This window comes from Tetrao urogallus (assembly GCF_951394365.1).
Source record: "Tetrao urogallus genome assembly, chromosome: Z".
Taxonomy (NCBI): domain Eukaryota; kingdom Metazoa; phylum Chordata; class Aves; order Galliformes; family Phasianidae; genus Tetrao; species Tetrao urogallus.
This window is the reverse complement of record NC_136816.1, coordinates 54,639,484-54,661,665: the sequence shown is the minus strand read 5'-3', so window position 1 is coordinate 54,661,665 and position 22,182 is coordinate 54,639,484. Positions and strand designations below refer to the sequence as shown.

The 22,182-nt window shown below is 35.6% G+C and overlaps 1 protein-coding gene across 2 annotated transcripts; it reads right to left on the bottom strand.

The window, feature by feature from the left end:
* Positions 1 to 1,145: 1,145 nt before the first annotated feature.
* CENPK (centromere protein K) lies at positions 1,146 to 21,332 on the bottom strand (the record flags this gene model as incomplete). 2 transcript variants are annotated; one of them, XM_079548095.1, is made up of 9 exons in its annotated part: positions 1,146 to 1,304; positions 5,039 to 5,092; positions 10,122 to 10,251; positions 10,482 to 10,580; positions 10,692 to 10,774; positions 12,063 to 12,109; positions 16,451 to 16,523; positions 19,208 to 19,264; positions 21,252 to 21,332. In XM_079548095.1, the coding sequence occupies 9 exons, from the start codon at positions 21,330 to 21,332 to the stop codon at positions 1,146 to 1,148; spliced, it is 783 nt and encodes a 260-aa protein (XP_079404221.1). The 2 variants fall into 2 exon arrangements, with proteins under 2 accessions (XP_079404221.1, XP_079404222.1); XM_079548096.1 differs by having other exon boundaries at positions 10,692 to 10,768.
* Positions 21,333 to 22,182: the final 850 nt, after the last annotated feature.

The following is a 22,182-nucleotide window of genomic DNA, read 5'->3' as shown; positions in this document are numbered from 1 at the left end:
TTGGGACTGGTGCTCTTCAACATCTTTATCAATGACACAGAGTATGGAATTGAGTGCACCCTCAGCACGTTTGCAGACAACACCAAGCTGAGCGGCGCAGTCGATATGCTGGGGAGAAAGGAAACCATCCAGAGGGACCTGGATAGGCTGCAGGAGTGGGCCCATGAGAACATAATGAGGTTCAAAAGGCCAAGTGCAAGGTGTTGCAGTTGGGTTGGGGCAATCCCAGGTATTTATACAAACTGGGGGAAGATCTCCTTGGGAGCAGCCCTGCACAGAAGGACTTGGGGGCCTCGGTGAACAAGAAGCTGGACACGAGCCAGCAGTGTGTGCTTGCAGCCCGGAAGGCCAACTATATCCTATTAAAAGAGGAGTGGCCAGCAGGGAGAGGGAGGTGATGGAGACATGCTCCTTCAAGCAAATTCTGATTATTTAATCAGATACAGTATTTGTGTTATGAAAAATAATACTTTATCTCTTTGAGAGCTTGCCTGCTTTTATAGACTGCTCCGTCCTTCTCATTTCTGTGTTTTTGCTATTGTTTTTGAGAAAAACAACAACAAAAAAAACCCACACAGGCTACACAGTGGTTAATATTATTTATTCCTGAATTTACACTATCATAGATCTATGAAGAACCTGAGATTGATGACTTTTAAAGGTACTTCCCACCTCAAACAATTTTAAGAATATTATATGTGTAAAGGATAGCAAAATACAAAATATTTAAAAACAAACAAAAAGGCCATTCTAGAAAACCTTGAATAATTAAGGAGGAAAAAGAAAAAGCAACTAAATATGCACGAAAGTCAGACATTACAGCTAGTCTTTGAATGGAGGGCATTTGAGCAAGCAGTTATAAAACAAAAGTAATGTTTCTGGACAGCACCTACCACTATCTGTAATTATGCATAGTAACCAATTAAGTAGGCAAAATTAAATGCGCTTAAAGCAGTGTAGCTAAAAAAGGCAATGATGCTAGAACTTAACATCAAACTGTTCTCACTCCGCCTCCACCCTCAAAGCATTGTGAAGTTCTCATATAGAACACCATTGAGCCTTTTCCCAGCAATTTTCAGCAGATACGTAAGTATGGCTTCCCATAAGTACTAGTGATTTGTTTAGAAGTAAGCATGTAGATTACACTACTCATGAAAGGCTTCTAGACGTATCCTGTTTGGATCTTCTGGATGCCTCAGGACAATTCCACTTCGCAGTAGCAGCTCCAGATAAGGTGGCCAAAATGAGTCATCAACCGTTACATAGGGTTCGTGTGGTGTGGACATTAATTGATTCAAGAGAATCTGGAGGACCAAAAGCACAAAATTTAGAACATGTTGTGGAAATTAGTATTGATAAAAGGAGAATTCTAGTTCTAAGTTTTTCATTGCATATAAAAAATTCTTAGACAGTATAATTCTTTAGACAATGTAACTGTAAATGCCTAAGAAATATGAATGTGAAGGCAGTAAGAAATCCTTACATAATCCAGAGAGAGAGAGAGAGAGAGAGAGAGAGAGAGAGAGAGAGAGAGAGAGAGAGAGAGAAAGAGAGTGTTTTGGAAATAATTTGTGTGAAAGCCATAACTGACTTATCACCAACGCTTGTAAAAATCCGTACTAGTGGAAATGCACTGTTCACTGTTACACTGATGAAACACATTTCCTTCCACCTTTGTGCTCACATCCACTGTTTTGTCTCCATAAGTATTCAGCACATACTGATGAATGTCAGTAGGTACCATTTTTTTTTCAGATGGAGGAACTCAATGCCACACCTTTGCTCCATACACACTTCCATGTCAGATGCGTTTTTTCCCCTCTGCTGCTATCTGTCACACAGCAACATGTAATGGAGGACTGGCTGGGAGGCTCAACCTCTACTGCCGTAGCACAAAACATCCACCTCTGACAGTGTGAGCCAACATCATAAAATAGGCAGTGCTGTTTCCAGAGCAGCCGCTGCATCATCAGCAACCCTGTTGAGGATGCACTCCATTGCTTCAACCACATAACTGTTGAAGATGTTAAACAAGACCAGATGCAGTACTGATCACTATTAGCCACAGACCTCCAACTACCTGAGCTCTACCAGTCAAGCAGTTCTCAATCCACCTCACTGTTGTCTCATATAATCCACAATTCCTAGGCTTACCTATGAGGGTATTATCACAGACAACGTGAAGAGCCTTGCTAAGCCAAGGCAGACATCATCCACTGCTCTCCCCTCATCTGTCCAGCTGCTCATGACATTGTAGATGACTACCAGTTTGGTCAGTAATGATTTCCCCTTGATGAATCCACAGTGATTATTCCTGATAGCCTCTGCTTCAACCTGCTTGGTGATGACATTCAGATTAAGTTGCTCCATTGCTTTCTCAGGGACAGAGGTAAGGCTGACAGGCCTGCAGTTTCCCAGGTATTCCTTCTTTATGAAGACTGGTGTCACACTGCATTTCCTCCAGCCTTCAAGCACCTCTTCCATTCTCCAAGACCTTTCAAAGATGATAGAGTGGTTCAGCAATCACTTCTGCCAGCTCCCTCCCTGTGGGTGTATCCCACAGAGGCCCATGGATCTGTGTGTGTCAAGTTTGCCTGGATGATCTCTGATCAGATCTTCCTTGGCCAAGGCAGAGTTTTCTGCTCTTCTCTTTCTCATCTTCAAGGTCTGGGATTCCTGAATGGCAATCTCAGCAGTAAATACTGCTAAGCAAAGAAGGCATTCAGTAACTCTGCCTTCTCAATGTCCTCCATTACCAGAGCACCCACCTCATTCAGCAGCAGGCCAGAGGCTCCTTTTGCTATTGATATACTTAAGCTAGCCAATGGACCAGTCCTGAGCTTGGAGGAAGAGGTACTTGAATGTTAACCAACTCTGTCATGCAAGTTCCTGTAACTACTTCTTGATTGTGCATGACAAGCGCCTTACAACAATTCACCACCTCTTAATACTTCCTTTCCCTTTGTTTCTTCCTTACCTAAATATATACTACTAGTTAAGAGACTGAAAATCAAACATCAGTTTCAGCATTCTTTGTGTGCTCCTGAAGTCTGTGTTTATGCCCTCATAATAGGAATAACACCTACAGATTAATTTTGCCTATTCTACCATGCTTTCTTTATTCATCCAAGCTAGTTTGTTATTCTACTCAGAGCTTGTAGAGTCCCAGCCTTCCTAGTCTTAGTAAGTACAAAATACTCTGCCTGCCTCTTTCTTGCTGATGAAAAATGCATAAAAAGTTTTCCCCACCTAGTACTGTTAAAAAAAACCCCTCTTTTTTATGGATGCTCCAAAGAATTGCTCAAGTTTATGTATTTTGTATTCATCTGCTCTAATGCTGAATATTTATTCCAATTATATTGCTGTAGATGAATTGTTGCTTAGTCTCCTATGACATCTTCCAAAATTGTCTTTATGGTCATTTACATACATTTTTATTGTAAATATCTTTCAAATTTTAAACTAGTCTACAGAATTCTCAACCTGATAGTAATAATTCTTAAACTGTTCAAATGAAAAAAGAAAAAAAACACCTTGATTTATAAAAAATGAAAAATATACCTTACTAGTGGAATAAAGATTAGTGTAATAAAAATTTTGAAGTTTGCAAGATGAATAAGTTTACATCTTGCTGATGTACTTTATGCTAATTTAATGAAGTGTTAGTATAGTTGAATTATGTAAATGCATACATCTAGCCTAACAAAATGCATTTATTAAAAATGTACACTTTCGTTGTTCAAAAAGCAAACAGTAAGGAGACATCATTAGGAACACATACTTCCATTGTAATCCTGGGAACCTATTGCAGTTCTACAACATTAAATCTGTAATTACAATAGAAATGTGACTTGGTATTTGTCTTTTTAAGAAACTATTACTTGTATCTAAGCAAATGGTTTGAAACTAGAACCAAGTTACTCAGCAGAAGAAAAAAAAAACAACCCACAACCATCATCACCATAAAATAAAGGTAAGGGACACGCACAGTTTAGACCAGAGTAGTTAAAAATAAGTCTGAATTTCTGGTACTAATACATTCTTCCAAATGGAAATCAGACACGATTTGCATGTGTTCACATTTCAAGAAGACAATGTTATCAGAAAAAAACACGAAGGGCAATTTGTTTTCCATAGGGAACACATCTATTTCAAATTCTTGAATCTGTTTTCAGACTCTGCCTGATTTGACATTAATAGGCATGCTGAGATACTTCAGGCATGTAAAACAATTTTGACGATGTAAGTAAAGATTCGCTGTCTGGGCTTTAAACTAAAGAACAACAATGTCATAGTGACCGGATCATAGCATCTTAACATCAGAATGTTATTCATCAAGTTTTCTCTCAAGAAAAAGGATTTTTTTCTCCTGGGAGGTTTTACATGTAGATGCTTACAACTGTCTGAAGTATAAGCATGGAAGACAAAAACGAAATTACCTTTAAGACTAGAAGGAAAAATGCTAGCAAAAAGATTTAATGCTCCTTCAGAGTTATGCTTGACAATTCAAAATCTTAAGTTGTACTTTAAAGAAAAACACACACTAACTAATATTAGCATAAAATCCATTAGAAATATATTAATCAAGACGCACTGATTTTTCAATATGAAAGGAGATAATCCAGTTAATACATACTACTTAGTTCTCCTGTAACTGATACTGCACTACTTTTCAGAAATATCTGTATTTAAACAGTACAAAACACAGCACAAAATGAAATAATTTTCTTAACCAAAGCATGTTTTCCCTCAAATGAACTTCTGAGACTCATAAAACTTCTATAAAATAAACAATGTAAAATTATAGAAATAAAGGGCAAATCATTTTTCCAGATGAAACTTAAGATTTGGTTATCTAGTCTCATAAAAAGGTGGAGGTTTAATTTGATAGACATTAAAATAGAAATTAAACAGTCCTAAACATTTTACTTTTAAATGATCTAAACAGTATATCATATTGTTATTTCTCTTATGAATAGATTGTAATCAGATCTGAGTATTAGAAAATCCCCCCAGTCTCTACACAATATCATCTTACCTCTAAAATTTCATGCATTGTTATCACTTGTTCACACGGCTCTTCAGAGTACCTCTGCAAACACAAACCCACCATTCAAATTAACAACAAAGAACCGCAAAACAAAACATTCAGGAAATATCATAAATGACAAAGAAAATAATCACATAATTATTTGATGGCATACTACATAACAGGCGAAGACACATGGCTTTTGTTCAGTCATAACACAAATACAAGGTAGAATATTTAAATAATAAACTTGTCAATCCAATATCATAAGCTTCAGCATTACAAATAATTATTTTAAAAACCATTACATATAATCTCTCATGACTGTAGTATAGCTACCTACACTGAAGCAAAAAAATAAAACCATATTTTAGATGTAGTACAATGCAAAACATTTTGTAAATTTGAGCTGTTACAAAAACAGTATTTCTTTTAGCATCAGGTAAATGTTTACAATAAGATGCAAATCTGCCACAGATTATAGTTCAGTGTCTTAATATTTCTTCATGATTTTTGAATTAGAATTCATTTATTTTACACCTTCTAAAGAAAAAGTCCAAGTTCAAGAGAGAGAATCGTAAAACCCTCTGTAGAGCCATACATTAGAAAATTAGAATAAAAACAATGCCAATAAAACTGCTTGTGCTGTTTTCCAAGAGGAAAAAGGCAATAAATAATAACTCACAAAGGGCAAATTCTGGCTTTCTCCTTTCCATCACAATTCTTAACAGAAAGCCAAAAAGGGGACATACTTCTTGCTCCAAGGAAATCATGCACAAATCATGACTGAGTTAGGGCTCAATAAAGCATATCTTTTTGCCCTTACATTGATACTGGGCTAAGGAAACAGAACCTACAGTAAGAAACTGCAAAAACTTCCAAGGAAGAATCATGAAGAAGCTTTGTAGCCTTGGCTGTTGTTAAAAATCTACAGATTAGTTAGCGGGTTTGATATTTGTGTGTTGAACCTAAAATTAATTTTTGACTTCAGAAATTAATAGAACTGACAAATAATAAAATCTTAAAGATGTTAGTGTAAGGATGTTTGCACTCTCCCAGAACTAGCAAACATATTTTCCTATTTTTATAATATAAGTAATAAGCTTTATTTTATAATATTACTTACATACTTTAAGTATTGAAGTAGGTAATACTTCAATAAGTATTTATAATTAATGTGTATAAAGTCACTTTTAAGCAGGATGATCAGCATCTATTTACTTAAACTTCCTTTCATGAGGCAGATCAGCATAGAGTATTCCTATACATAATTATACTTACCCAGAGGGAAAAAAAAAAAAAGAGACTAATACTTTCAAAGATCTAAAATGCAAGACAATTCTTGACTCAGTCAGTACTTACACTAAAGCTGTCTGTCAGACTGTGGTCACAGAAGCTAACTATGTTTACTCTTTAATCCCAGCCCCAGGTGCTGGTGTCTGGTGGAAGACAGGTGGAACCTTAAGTCAGTTTTACAGCAGTTCTCACTGCTTTTAATCACCTGGAGCACATTCACAGTCACACAGAACTACTGAAAGCACAAGAAGCTTTCGTGAAGTGAAACAAAACTGCTAACACAGCTAAGAGTTAAAATAACAGAATCATTTAGGTTGGAAATGTCAATAACATCACATAGTCCAAACAGCATCCCATGCCCAGGACCACTGCAGAGCACGTCATTCTGTGCAACATCGACCCTCTTTCAGAAAACCTCCAGGGCTGGTCATTCCACCACCTCCCGGGGCAGCCTGTTCCGATGCAGTGCCACTCTTTTCAAGAAAGAATTTTTCCCCTGGTGTAATTGAAGGCCATTACCTCTCATTCTATCACTAGTTACCTGGGAAAACAGGATGACCCCCACATAGCTACAATCACCTTTCAGGTCATCATGAAGAGTGATTAAAGTCTTCCGAGCCTCCTCCAGACTAAACAATCCTAGCTCCCTCATAAGATGTGTTCCAGACCCTTCACAGCTTCACTGCCCTTTTCTGGGCACACTCCAGGGCGTCAGTGACTCTTCTATGAGAGAATCAAGCTGATAAGAGATGTGGATAATGCCTTTTTTTGAACCCAGGTAGCATCAAATTCTATTACTTATGTAGACAATTTGCATTTCTGACACATTAACAAAAACGTCTTTCTCTAGCCTCCACAGATAATTTTAAGCTGATTATGAAGGACCAGTAACTGCGCTGCTATGAACCAATTACACTGAAAGATAGAAAAGAAGATACAAATTCACAAGATTCATTGGAACATAACCTGTGTTTAAAAGTTCAATAGATGTATAAACAAAATTAAAAGATAAGATCTTGATTGGGAATTTATCAAAACAAGTTTTACTCTTAAGTAAAAGCAAATAAATATATAAAGTGAGCTTCCGTGAGAAGGGTAAGTGTAGACTATTCTCAGAGACCCTGGATGATGTGATTTTCAATAAAATAAGAAAAACTGCATGGAAAAGAGACAGAATGAAGAAACTAGTTAGAATTTCTAACAGTACAAGAAAGGCTGAGAAAATGCAAGGAATTGAATTTTGTGCTGGGGTAAGAGATTCATCATAAGCTGTTCCTCAGAATTCTGAATCAGATACATGAATGCACTGTTTCTTCAATCTGAAACTTAGTGAGGAACTTAATCCAACCTCAAAATTGGCCTTGCTGATAGAGCTGGACTGGGAGAACTCCAGAGATCACTTCCAGATCAGATTTTGATATGAATCATATATATGGTAGCAAGTGAACTTGTTTATCTCATTATGTGAAATACATTTTTAAAGATATGACATCCATGGGGAGAAAAATAGACAACAGTTTAAAATTCGTCTGGGAAAGTAACTGGTATTTGAACAAACATCCTAAAAAAAAACAAAAAAACCTACAAGATGACTAAGAACCAGCAAAATTGGAGATGGGAGATCAGGGTGAAATGAGGAAATATCTGATTTAAAGAAGACTGTTAATTAAGTCATAGGTTCATAGTCACTAAAGTTTAATTTTGTAACAGTGACAAAAAAAATGTAGGTTGTCCTGTTTTCAGCTAGGACAGAGTTCATTTTCTTCACAGTGTCTGGTATGATGCTATGTCTTGGCTTTAGGAGAAAAATAACATTGATAACACACCAATGTTTTAGTTGCTGCCAAGCAGTATTGTACAGAGCCAAAGACATTTCAGTTTTTCAGCTTCTTGTACTATCATGCCAGCACAGGGCCAGGGGGAGCACAACTGATGAGAGGACAGAACCAGGACAGCCGACCTGAACAGGCCAAAGAGATTTTCCATAACATGTGGCATCTCAAGTGAACTGTAAAAGTAGTGCAAGTCAGCCAGGTTGCGACAGACAGTGCTCTGGGACTGGCTAGGCATTGGTTGGCAGGTGGTGAGCAACTGCATGGTGTATATTTGCTTTGTTCATATATATATATGCATAATAAAATTATAACAACTTATTTCCCTTTTCATTTTCTTTCTGAGTGAATAACTCTCTCATCCTATATAATCTCATCCTATGCATTATATTTTTTCCCCCCCATTCTTTCCCTGATTCCACTGGGAGGTGGAAGCAAGCAAATGGCTGTGGTACGGAGCTGCCAGGTTAAACCACAATATCAGGGTGATCAATATTTAGTAATAAGAGGATTCTGGAAAGCACTGATATAGAGAAGAACTAAAATACAGTACAGGAAGATGTGGATGACTTCAGAGATGATCAATGTGCCTCAAAAACTGCACCTGGCATTTCTATGTGCTAAATATGTACTGTGTAAATCCAAGATGTTTTTTTTTTAGGAGAAACTCAAGTCTCATCATTACAAATAACAGGAAAAAAAAAGGCAAGAGCATTTTTTTTGTTTGTTTTTGTGAAGAATATGAGCTATTTTCTTTATAATGTTGGTTTCTACCAGATTCCAAAAAAAAGATTAATTAGAAAGGAATCAAATACAGTGAGTATTAGCATAAAATGAAAATTTCTCTCATAAGAAACAAACAAAAAGCTTTGCTCTTTCAGTTTGCAAAACAAAGAAAAAGAAGGGATAAGACTACTGTCCAATATATCAGGAGAGGTAAATACAAGAAAGAAGAAGCTATTCTAAGGACAATACTGGCATAAGAATACATGGATCTCTATTAGACATGAGATTCTAGCATAAGTTGTTCCTCAGAATTCTGAAACAGATACATGAATGCACCGTTTCTTCAATTTGAAACTTGTAATTTAGGAGATTTACTAACTAGGGTATTGAAACATTAGAAAGAACACCGATAGGAAGAGCAGAAACTGAAAAGAATTAAAAATGAAGCTCAATCAGAATAGTCTAGAAATTGCATGATGTGGTTGTCTGCAATAACAAGGAACTAGATTCAAGAAATCTATTTCTGTGTTCTTAAATGTGTATGAAATCCAGACCCACTCCCACCTTATTTATAGCTGTTTTCTAATCGGTTTTTTAAAACAGTAATGGTAAAAGGTTTATTTTTACTACAAACTTTGAATTTATTATGCAAAATACTCCCTGACTGCCTATTTTCTCTAATCTTTAAGATAATTTTTGGCTGGGTTTGCCTGAACAGAAACTGATAGTTAACATTCTAAACTATATTGTAATTATAAACACTTGTCCTGACTACTGTTCCAAAAGCATTGCTGGGCAATTAAAATTTGCTTTGCCAAGGAAAACATGAATCCACTTGCCTCGTCCAGTAAAAAAAAAAAAAAAAAAAGAAAGAAAAAAAGAAGCATTTTGGAGTGAACCCCACATCATTTTCAAATTTGGCACAACTTTTATGCATCTTATTGGGTAAAGGCTATATGCATTAAAAAAAAAAAATCAGCTGGAACTGCCTTACATAATATAAACCAACTTGAAATATGTTGATTAAATATAAAAGATCAGCCTTAAGAATATACTTATATCTCAAAATGACCAAAGATTCTATACCAGTGACTTTTACAAAATATTAAAACTAATTAAATAAAAATGAAGCATTACAAATGTAATAGTCAGGAAAACAAACAGAAAACAAACCATCACCAAAAACAACAACAACACAACAAGAACAACAGAAAAACCACACCAACTCAACACTTTACCTTCTTTTTAGCATTTCCATTTTTCTCTGGAAGGGGAAAATGTTCTTCTAGGAACTCACCCAAAGCATTCAAGAGTTTTTTCTTATATTCCCTTAACTCCGACATTTGGTTTTTCAGTTCTTGAAACAGTCTAGTAGGCAATATAATAGTAAAAACATACCAACAGAATATCAAATTCAACAAAATATTTTTTTTTCTCAATTAAAAGAAGGCACTTATTTTCTATTGTTAAAAAATTGTCATCTTATTATTTGTTCTATTTTACAAAGCAAGCAGCATGTTTTTAAGTATTTGTTTGGTCACATACTTTTCTTGAAATATAAGGTCTTCAATATGAAAAATTTGACATTACAGCAATACCTTTTTTCAGAATCTGTTACAACTTCTTTTTTCATTTCTTCTTCAATTTCCTTAAAAGCATTTACTATTTGCACCTGTTCGTCATACCACTGCTGTTCTCTTTGAAACATGAAAAACAGAACACAGTACAATTAATAAATGCAATGCAGTTTTCCCTGAACAACAATTCTTAAGTCCCAATTACTTTCCAGATCCTCTTTCCACCTTTACCTTTCCAGATCTTCTTTCAGCTTTTCATTCTTTGACTGAACTGCTGACAGCACCATTTCAAGTTCTTTCTTTACTTCCTGCAACTATAAAAAAGTAAAAGGAAACCTACAATTTACAAATAGCCAAGCCTCTACTATTTTTCTATGTAAGGTTTTATCTGTGGATCTGGTTTCATGTATCAGGTAAAGACAGCCGAAGTTATCTCCAATTTCTTATGCAGGCTCAGGTAAAAAGTGTTTTAAAATCCAGCTGAAATCTTACTGTCCCAGACACTCAATAATGTATCAAAACACTGTAAAACATCATTAATTTTACTTGAAGCAAATTGTGGAGCACTCACAAGTACTGTTCATCTGATGAAACACTAAACACATAGCACTGAAAAAGAAAAATGCTGCAAAGAAAGGCTAATCATATACACTGATGATATGGATTATATACATGGGAGAGGAAAGAGGAAGAAACAACTTAACTACTGCAGCCAGGAGCTACAGGTGTTGGTAAAGATATGGAACATACATCTCAAAGGACTGGGTCTTTCATTAATACATTACATACTAAAAAGCAAAACTCCTAATAAGTTTATGCCTTTTTAATATAAACCTACAATTTGGATGTATTTTGTCTCCTTTCATACACACTATGAAAATTATTTTATATTTTGCTCAAGGAAACAAAACTTCTAAAAAATATTATACAGATGCAAGTGCGCTGTATACACACAATACATGAAAAAAGACTGGAACTCTCTGCAAAATAAGCTTGCAGCTAAAGCATAAAACAGCCGTGCAGTGAAATTAATTAAATTAATTAATTAAAAGTAATTCAACAGCTTATTTATAATGGCTCTTAACAGCTGATGGATACTCTGCTACCAGTGACTCCAGAGGGAAGAAAGCTGCTAGGCAGAAAAATCTAAACAATATTTTTTAAACCAGAGCAGCATATTTTTAGCTACTACTGCATATCAATGTCCAACCAATACTGTGTGAAGTTACCACTAATGCAATTCTTGATTTGCCCTGTCAAGTCTAGAAGAACTCAACAAAATATCTGCAGATTATTTTCACAGATATCTAAAGCTAAGAATACAGAATCTTCTTTGTAACATGTTATACTCTATATTATATAGCATGAAATGCAATAAATACAAAAACTTTTGCTTAAAAAAATCATTCTTTACAACTAGAAAATTTTAGTAATTATAATTCAGGAGAAGACAAATATTAGAACAACCACAATAGTAAAGAAATATACTGACTAGCTTGACAACAGTCCACAACAGGAGCAGCTAGAGGGGAACATGGGACCTGAATAGAATTTTTAAAAGTTTAAATAAAAAATTATCTATTAACAGAAAAAGAGACTTACCTCTTCTTCTCCTAATAACAGCAGTACCTTTGGATTAGTTGAAATTACTGAAAAATATAATGGAGTTGAATGTGTTTCAGTCACATCAAAGTGAAAAAAAGCACTGAGTTTTTTTGTTTTGTTTTGTTTTTTAAGTGTACATGAACAAGTACAGGTACACGATTTTGAAATGTGACGTCTGTACGACAGCATAAGCAAGCTTGTGTTGTGAAAAGTTTCCATCAACACAGGAAACCGAATTTCTCCAGTCTTCAAATTCATTCTAAAACAGGCTCATCAAACGACTGAAGAACTGTGAGAAGGTTCGTTATCACTCTATTTTTATATGTAAGCTGAGCTTGTACACTTTCCATTGTACACACAAGCCATTTTATTAGAACTTCATTACAACTTACTCAAGAAGAATGTTTAGCCAAGCTTTCTACAGACCACGTGCATATTTTACAAATATCTCATCTAAGTTATGTAGAGATTGAAAATTTCTCAGAATTCCTCGGTCACAGATTAGTTGTGTTTGGAAGGGACCTCAGGAGACTGTGCAGTACAATACTAACTCAAAGCAGGATAAACTGCAACAGAATGCCCATTAGGGTTTTTACTATCATCAAATATGAAGAGTCCAAAGCCACCCTAGGCAACTTGCTCAAATAACAATCACAGTAAAAAAGGTTTTTAATCTGTTTAAATGGGTTTTCTTCTATTTAAGTTAGTCATCATTACCCCTTGCCCTCTCACTGAATAGCACTGAGTCTGTTTTTTCCTTCTTTACTTTATTCTTTCAGGTATTTATAACACCGGTAAGATTTCATCAGTGTAAACTGTCAAGCTCTCAACTCTTCCTTGCATGTCAGATGCTCCAAGCCCTTAATTATTTCCATATCACTGTCAGTGGACTTGCTCCATTATGTCCAAGTCTCTCCTGTACTGGTGAGCCCAGAGAAGGGCCACAACACTCCAGATGTTTGACTGTAGAAGAACAATCACATCCTTTGATTTGCTGGTGATGATCTTTCCAAGACAGACCAAGATGCTGCTGTCCCATAAAGGAAGTTGGTTTGGTAGATGCACACGGAAACTCTTCAAATAATAACTAGCAAATGCATTACACTTTGATACCTAAATGCTTCCGAACTGCTTGACCATGACTGTGAAATCTACATAGAATCATATAATGGCTTCGTTTGGAAGGAATCTGAAAGCCCATCCAGCTCCAATCCCCCTGATGTGGGCAGGTTGACACCCACCAGATCAGGCTGCCCAGGGCTCCATCCAACCTGGCCTTGAATACCTCCAGGAATGGTGCAGCCACAGCTTCTCAAAGTAGACTGTGCCAGTGCTTCACTGCCCTGTGACTAAAAAAAATTTCCTCCTCATACCTCAAGACCTTGACTGCAGGGCTGCTCTCAATGAGTTCTTCCAAGGCCAATGGCATCCTGACTTGTATCAGTAATGGTGTGGTGAGCAGGACTAGGGAAGTGATCCTGCCCCTGTACTCAGCATTGGTGAGGCCTCACCTCAAGTACTGTGTTGAGTTTTGGGCACCTCAGTACAGAAAGGACATTGAGGTGCTGGAGCAGGTCCAAAGAAGGGCAACAAGGCTTGTGAAGGGCTTGGAGAATATGTCCTACGAGGAGCAAATGAAGGAACTGGGGATGTGTAGTCTGGGGAAGAGGAGGCTGAGGGGAGACCTTATTGCTCTCTTCCAATACATCTCCCCTCATCCTGTCACCAGTGAGAAGAGATGGCCTCAAGTTCCACCAGGGGAAGCTTAGGTTGGATGTCAGGAAAGGGTTGTTAAGCACTGGAATGGGCTCCCAGGGGAGGTGGTTGAGTCACCATCCCCGAATGTGTTTAAAAACCATTTGGATGTGGTGCTCAGGAACATGATTTAGCGGAGGGCTGTCAGTTAAGGTAGTATGGTTAGGTTGTGGTTGGACTCGATGATCTTTACGGTCTTTTCCAACCTGAGTTATTCTATGACTCTATGATTCTTATCCCAGTCTCCATTTGGAATTGTCCCAACCTAAGAGTGGCACCTTGCACATAGTTAAATTTGCAAGCTTGTTCAGCTCTCTTCGGATGGCATCCCTTCCCTCTATTGTATCATATTTAAAAAAATAACAAAGTAAAGCACTATCCTAAGTGTTTACAAGAATAGCTACATGTAAGGAGATGAAATGACCAATATAGTCAACTTTCTAACAAAAGCCCTCAGCAACAGCAGCACTTAAGGAAAAATATTATTCTGTTCAACCATGGGGTAATGTTTCTCTAGAATGCTTCTGCAAAACCCAGTTATTTATGGTTCGTGCACTTTCTGAATAAGAAACAAATTGATGTATTTAATAGCCTTCAATAGACTTGAGTCAGTTTGCAGTGCCATATTAATTTCAAGAGTCTGCATTAGTGTATGACTTCAGAAAAAAAAAAAGCAGCATATGAATCTATCAACAGGGAAAGCAAAGCTACTCTAGCACATTTAAGCATTAATATGATCAGAATGTTTTGCCCAAGCTTGTACACTGAATTTCTAATCTTAAATAAAATTCAATAAAAGCTTTTCCTTTAAAAAAAGCATGAACTACTTCTTAAATGCAGTACAATTGATTTCATCAAATTTGCAAAGCACACTTTGAGAAATTAATTTTATTGTTGTTTCAAGCCTGCACAATTTATGTGCAGTCTTATTGCTTTAATAATAATTGTCCAGTGATGTAAACAAACCAACAAAATTAATGAGCTCAAAAAATGCATTAAATGTCAGGATGAAATCTCTTCTGCTTAGGTAATCGCTATCATGCAATTCAGCAAGCCAATAAAAAACAAGTTATGCCTCAAGAATATGTTTTTAAAACAAATAACCCGAAGTTGAAAATAATGGCACACTTTAGTAAAGAAACCTACCATCATCAGGTATTTTACCTAAATAAAAATTTCAAATGTTTTCAATGTAATTCCTTCAGTCAGCAGCTTATTTATGAACAGCAGACAAGAACCAGAATCTCCTACTGTATACTGTATACTGTCATACTTTCGGTCTGCATGCTTCTAAGAAGCGTCTGAGGCTGATCTCTCCCCTGCAGACAGGCTTACAAAGCACACGAACTATGAATTTGTTCCAGTGCGCCAGCATCCATTTAGAAGAAATAAGAAACATTTCTTATCTTTCCAGCTCCTCTCACTTGACCATATGATATGCTGCAAGTACATGAGCTTTGAAAGAAGCTAGAAAAGTGACTATAATATTAATCTAATCTAAAAATGCATTCCAGTTCGGCCAAACGAAGTATCGGAAACCACATTTTGCTGTTTGCAGTGTTTCCAAAATGACAGGGACTTTGAAGAACAAGACTACTCTGGCATTAAAATATTCAAAAAAGCTGAGTCAATGCATGTAAAGATTATGTATGCGTTTAAAGATTAGCTAACAAAATTTACTAAGTTGAAAGGTACAACAGGGACTGGACATGAAACATAGAAATGGATGCTATCAGAATACTACCGATAGTCTGGTGCAAATTCTTACGATTTTCTAAAACAGCACCTCTGAAGCATGTGTTTACACTTAGATTCCAAGTGGTTTTATTTTCACAGTGTCTGAAGACAATATGGAAGACCTACAGCTTGCCTCAGTGGTATATGCTTTCAGTAAGCAATCTAGATTACTGTTACAGTAAATTGAAGTTTTTAGTAGTTTTCTTAGCCTGAAGTCCATGACGTCTACTAAATTCAAGATAGATATTTTATCATGCTGCAGGGAGTTACTATTAAAGGCACATTTCAAAGTTTCATCCAGTATAGCATAACACAAACATAGCAATTAAAAAAAAAAAAAAGAAACTACAGTTAAAAACATGTCTGGGTAAGTTACTATTAGTTTATTAGCAATATTTGCGAAGATGAAAAAAATACATCAGCCTATTTCAATTAGCATGAAGAAAGAACTATTTGCCAAAGTAGTTCTGTTCAAAAAAAAGAAGTACAGACAAGAAATGCAGGAGAAACAATCACAGAAAGGAGCAACATGAAAGAGGATGACAGAATAATTAATGTTTCTGCTTTGGGGTAAAATATTCTAGGAAACTTGCTAGCAATTATTTTCCATTTAACCAATTGATGATGATTGGATTTACGCATTCTTTTCCAGAATTGTAGGTTTAAGTCATAGTAAGAATCACTTCAATAGAAACTGAAGTACTAAAAGAAAATAGAGTAACTGCTGGAAATTAAACATAGGTATTACAGCGGGAAGCTTTTCATTTGACTTTTAACTAGTTATATTACCATAATACAGTATGACTGTCAACACATTCGCAGCCTAAGATGCTCAGATGAAGCACGTTGCAGAGCTTTACATAAGTACGCCTTACAGGTAAGCAGCTACTTACGCTCAGGATTTCTTTTTTGCCATTGATAATACTCTGCTCTTAAAGCCTGCATTCGTGTCAGTAACAACAAAACCTGTATTAAAAGAAATTAAGTATCTTGTAAAGTGTGTTGAATTGTACTGGAAGAAACAGGATAGAGTGGGATAAAACTGCACTTACTAGATTTATGCAGCTGCAACAAAAGAATGACTACTGGAAAAGACCATTTTATTATTTGGAGGATTACAAAAAGCAATTGCAGAGGTCAAGAAACATTTTCACTCTTATTTCAGGAGGCAGAAAACAGAAATACTCAGATTTGGAATGCTCCCCTTAATTGCCTCTGTAGCATCAGACAATTGCAGCTGAAGATAAGCCACTTGAAGCATCAGTATTTCACATCTTTGAATGTCTTTTGATATATAGTTGATCCACATTTACCACTAAATGACAGTGATCACTGATAGATGTGATGACTAAACAGAAGATTTTCTTCCAAAAAGCAGTAGTCAAATATACTGTCTACCAAAACCACATTTATGTACTCAACATCGAAAAGCTTTAGATTATTCTTCTAGCTCACTGACAGCACTGAAAATATGGGAGCAGTAAAACAAGACGTCAGTTCAGGAAAATTCATTTCAAAAAAAAAAAAAACAACAACAGCAACAACCTAAATGACCAAGATTCTTAGAAGTTTACTTCATTTATTTTACTATGATCTGGAGAAAGAATATATATATAAATATTTTTTTTTAAAAATTATATATATATACATATGGTGTGTGTGTACACACACACATACATGCATCATTACTATTCCATTTCCTGACATTGGAGATTGCACATATTATTTGAAGAAAAATACACACATACATATTGTCAAATTACTGCATAAGAAAGTAAACATGCATTTAATTGCAGTAACCACTGCTGTCTTCAACAAAAAGGACCACAGACCATATTCTGCTTTTCATCAAAAAAAAGGAAAAAGAATCATCAGCTAAGATCTCATAATAAAACGAAGAACTGACACCTAACACTTGGATTTTCACAACTTATAACATCTTAGAAAACAACTTTGGAAATCTTTTAAAGTACTTTAAAGAACAGGAAAAGAAAAACTAAAAACCTTAAACTAAAAAAAAAAATAAAAATCCATCATACAAGTGCTTTTTATTCTGTATATTAGCAGGTATCATCTCTCTTGTAATACTGGAACACTACTTTTGACAGTATCATCAGCCCACTCTGTTATCTTTTAAACTTGATAAAAAGGATCTACAAAATGTTTTCATATATGAAGTATACAAATAAATTAACACCGCCATTCAGTAGCTGTAGATTGTGGTCTCCTCAAGAGACAAATACGTACTGCAAATATATGCATAAATAGATACCTTTGTAATGTTGTATTTATATATTCCCAGCAAAATATACTTCTCAATAAGCAAATCATTGCATTGTAGACCAGAATCATCCTCAAACTTAAAGAATAAAACCTCACACAGTAGAATGCAAGATTTTAATCTTGATGTGGTTAAAGAGTGAACTTCACCGATCAGTTCAACAGCAAGGAAAAAAAATCAAACCACACAGCTTCTTTGCCAGCTACATTGATAATCGAAGTGCCTGTCTTAGGGCTTAAATGAGGATCACTTAAAAATTGCTGTGTGTGGGTTTAACATGACCTTTTTCTCTCCTTCTTATTTTCAATCATGAAGTGGCATAAACCTTTCCAACTCCATTTAGTAACTGTCTCACTACAAGAGATTTTTTAAAAAGCTTATCTCTGAAATTAATTACAAGGCCATGATGGACTTCAATAACGCTACAGAAAAATATAAAAACCTCAGCCTACACCCAATTGAGCCTAGACAAGTGATTTCTAGTGCTAGGATTTTATCCACTACTGAAAGAAGAGAAAAACTGCTTTGTGCATATAATAGAGTTCTTTGCATTTTATTTACTCCAGTTTAGAACACAGTTTATTAGTAGCAAGAAATTAAAATTAGTAATTAACTAGAAATTCAATAGTTGAATGTGTTTGACAAAGAAATATCCAAAAAAAAAAGTGCTCTATCATTCCCACATACTGAATTAGCCATCTGAATATACCTCTTGAAGTCATGTAGGATGGAGATTTATAATATCTATGTATTTCATTCACTCAACCAACATACTTTCCAAATGAAGGGTCCCCATATAAATCCAATTTTAAAAATTCCTATTTAGAATCTACAAGCAACTAAACAGTGAGCCAACACTGCCTTTTTGCATGCTCCCCAAAATTCCAAGGGCATATATTCACACACTTAACATTGCTTAGGTCATTTCCAACTCAAGCATATCAGTTTCCTATTGATATCTGCAAACAGGGAACAACTCCACTTTCCAAACACAAACTTAGAGAGTAAAACTAAAGGGATCAATAAAATATGAAAACATTTTATTTTTAAAAAGATATAAATACACTGTAGCCCAAACAGCTACTGAAGTTACACATCCCACTATTCTGCCTGTGTCAGCTCTTAATCAGGTTACACAGCAGGACTGCACTTAACCTCTCCGCTTTTTGCGTTTATGCAAGAAGCTGCATAAATGCAACTGTTCAGCATTTGCTGGGCATTGACATACTTCAAATTAAGTGTCAAAGTTTGTAAGAGTAAAGACAACAACTTCAGAGACTAAGCAAAGATAATTTAGTTTTCTTCTTTCTGAAAGAAATATTCTGCTTACAGGGAACATCTTGTGGAGAAAAAAAAAATATTGCCTTACCTTGGTATCTGATTCTGGCACTGGTTCTGCTGTTAGAAGGGTTAGCTTACTCTGACACTGGGTAGAAAGCAAAAGACAGATAATGTTTACTCGTTCCTACCTTTTGCAGGAAAGAAATATGATGTTTTAAAATTGCAGCAGTAACTGTTTACTGTAAGGAAAAAAAAAGTCTTGACTTGGCTCTTACTGTGTCCCTCAAAATCTGACCCAAAACAGCAAATAAAAGAAATATTCTGAAATCATACTGCAGAAAAATTCAATTAATCAAAAAGTAAAAGAGCAGCAGCTAACAAAAGATGTGTAATTTGAGAAAAATAGCAAGTTACAAGGGAAACATCAGCGCAGAGAAAAATACTGAACAGATTAAGAACATTAAAATACTGTGAAAACGAGACAGTCATGGACAGCAAGGCTGAATAGGGAATCTGCTGTGAAGTTAACACACCCAGTGCTACTACTCTAACTTTCCTAGTAAAGCAATCACATTATAGCACATTTTTTGTTTCAACTAATTTAGTAGGTCAATATACTACACAGTTGAGGAACAGGCTTATTTTTTAAGTGTGCAGCACATCAGTTCCCATTGACAGTAATGACTTTAATACCAAGACAGAAATTCAGGCCACCACAGAGATCCAAGACCATAGCAAAAGCCACCTGCTAAACTTTTTCTTATTTTCTACAAGTCAGCAATGTATTCTACCTCACAACTGGGCAGAACAGAGACTACTAAGCAGCAGAATTAAAAAGTAGTTCTTCGGAATCCTCATAATTCTGTTTTGGAACTAAACACAATATAGGATTTTGGCAGTAAATATTACTAATGACAGCACAATAGAAATAACAAGATACCATAGATGATATCAACAGAGAAGCTAATTCAATGATTAAAAAGTTCTTCAGATTTCTTTGCAAAAACTTGCCTGTATCCAGAACGTAATGCCCTGGCATATAAGATTTCAAAGGTTTTCCAATTAGAAATAATAAACACTTTATCTTCATTTCTTATCTGAAAGTCTCACAGAAAATCCACATCCTCCAAAACCATGCTAGGCAGTAGTTCACTTGGTAACTTACTGTGATATTTCAGAAGCCTACAAACAGGATTTTCTGCAGCTTGTTCATTAGTAAGATACACACTGTCCAAAATTCTAAGTAATATGCAACAGTATTAGGTTTACACACAGAGCTAATAACATCCTATTATCTTTTAAAAACCTATTCCATACACATTATAAACCACAGTTTATAAGCGCTTCATTCTGCTTTAAGATGTGAAGTATTTTCATGTAAAGTTCTGATCCTTTTAATGCATTTAGCCTACAATACAGAGCAAGCTAAATAAGTGGTGCGTTTAGCAGGTAAAATAGAAGGTAAGCAATTAGCACTCAAAATATTATGCAAAGCATGAGCTTTCACAGGTCTCAACAAACTTCTATAAAATGCATAACATTCCCTCACAATGTTTAAGAGTTTATTTTGACTAGGTTTGGCCTAATTAAGAAGATAAATAAATATAACTTGCTCTAAAGCTTTACTATTAGCATACTGGACCACCTGACAGAAGAGATACATTTTGTGATTGAGGTTGCAACTGTCAGCTTGCGTGAATGTATGCTACAAACATCATTCTTCTGAATCTCTCTTCTTCAATTCTGTCTTTCCCTTAAGACCTTAAGTACTTGTGAATAGCAACTGATACCTGTCTTGAATAAGGCAAAAAAGAGGATCTCCATTTTAGTGTACTGGTATTACCAGAATACAAATAACTATCATTGCATTTTTCGCAAGTTCTAATGTATTCTCTCATTATACTTTATTTGGGATGTAACTAAATCAGCACACTGCAAACAAAGACTGGCTCTGCAGGACACTCTTCATCCTTGCCAACATACCTGCCTTTCTAAAGGTCTTCATTTTGTTGTTCTTGTCATTTCTTTGGAGGAGGTGTGGTAAGTACACAGTGAAGGGAGATAAGCAAGAAATTCTGACTGAAGTTAACAACAAATTAACAAATCTAGACTAATATTCATGATTTGCATACCTTTTCCATCTCCTTCCAAATATTCTCACATTCACGCAAGAGTTCTTCCGTGGCATCCACGGGGCAAACTGAGTCATTCATGATTTCTGGTAGTTTTTCAGCCTATAAACAAGAAAATTTGCGAAGTTACCATGTAGATCAACAAAAACTAACAGGTTTCTGAATCATACCTGCTGTATTAGGTCAAGTCCATATCGGAGCAATCCCTTTGAATCCAAAAAGTTTTCAGTTAAGAACTCTTACAGAAAGGCTCAAATCATTTTGTAACATCAGCTAACCATAACACTGTAGAAATATTCTGAAATAAGATACTAACAATATTTGCAATTGAATCAGAAAGTGCAAAATTTTCAAAAATGCTTTGGTTCATCTGGGCAACTTCTTCCCTGACAAAGAAACAATGTGAGAATAAGTGCCAGTCCATAAAACCATGGTTTTCTTCCATATATCCACAAAGTTCTTCAGCAGTTCTCTCTGCAGCCTTCCAATAAAGGTACTAGGCTACTTCTCCTTACAATTTTCACTTATTCATCAAAAAGACTTTGAATTCAAAAATTGTGGACACAAACAACAAAAGAAGCCAAAAGATATGCAGACAAGTAAATAAAGAGGGCACTAGGATGGTCAGCAGAAAAAAAGTCACAAGTCAAACTGGTCAAATTAAAAATGTTGAGAAACTGTTAGGCTAAATAGGCACACACATGTTTTTAAAATGTCATCTTAAAGTTAAGTCTATTGAGAGAGATATAAATGTCAACAGCACATATGAGGAAAACCGAGAAAGCCAAAATGTAACTCAAAGGGAGAATCTGCTAAGGTAAAACAATGAACTGCAACTTCCTAACTGTACTAGAAGTGGTAAGTCTTTAAAGAAGAAATAAGTGTCCTTGTCATCTTGATGATGCATAAACTCCAAAGTAAACCTTAGGAA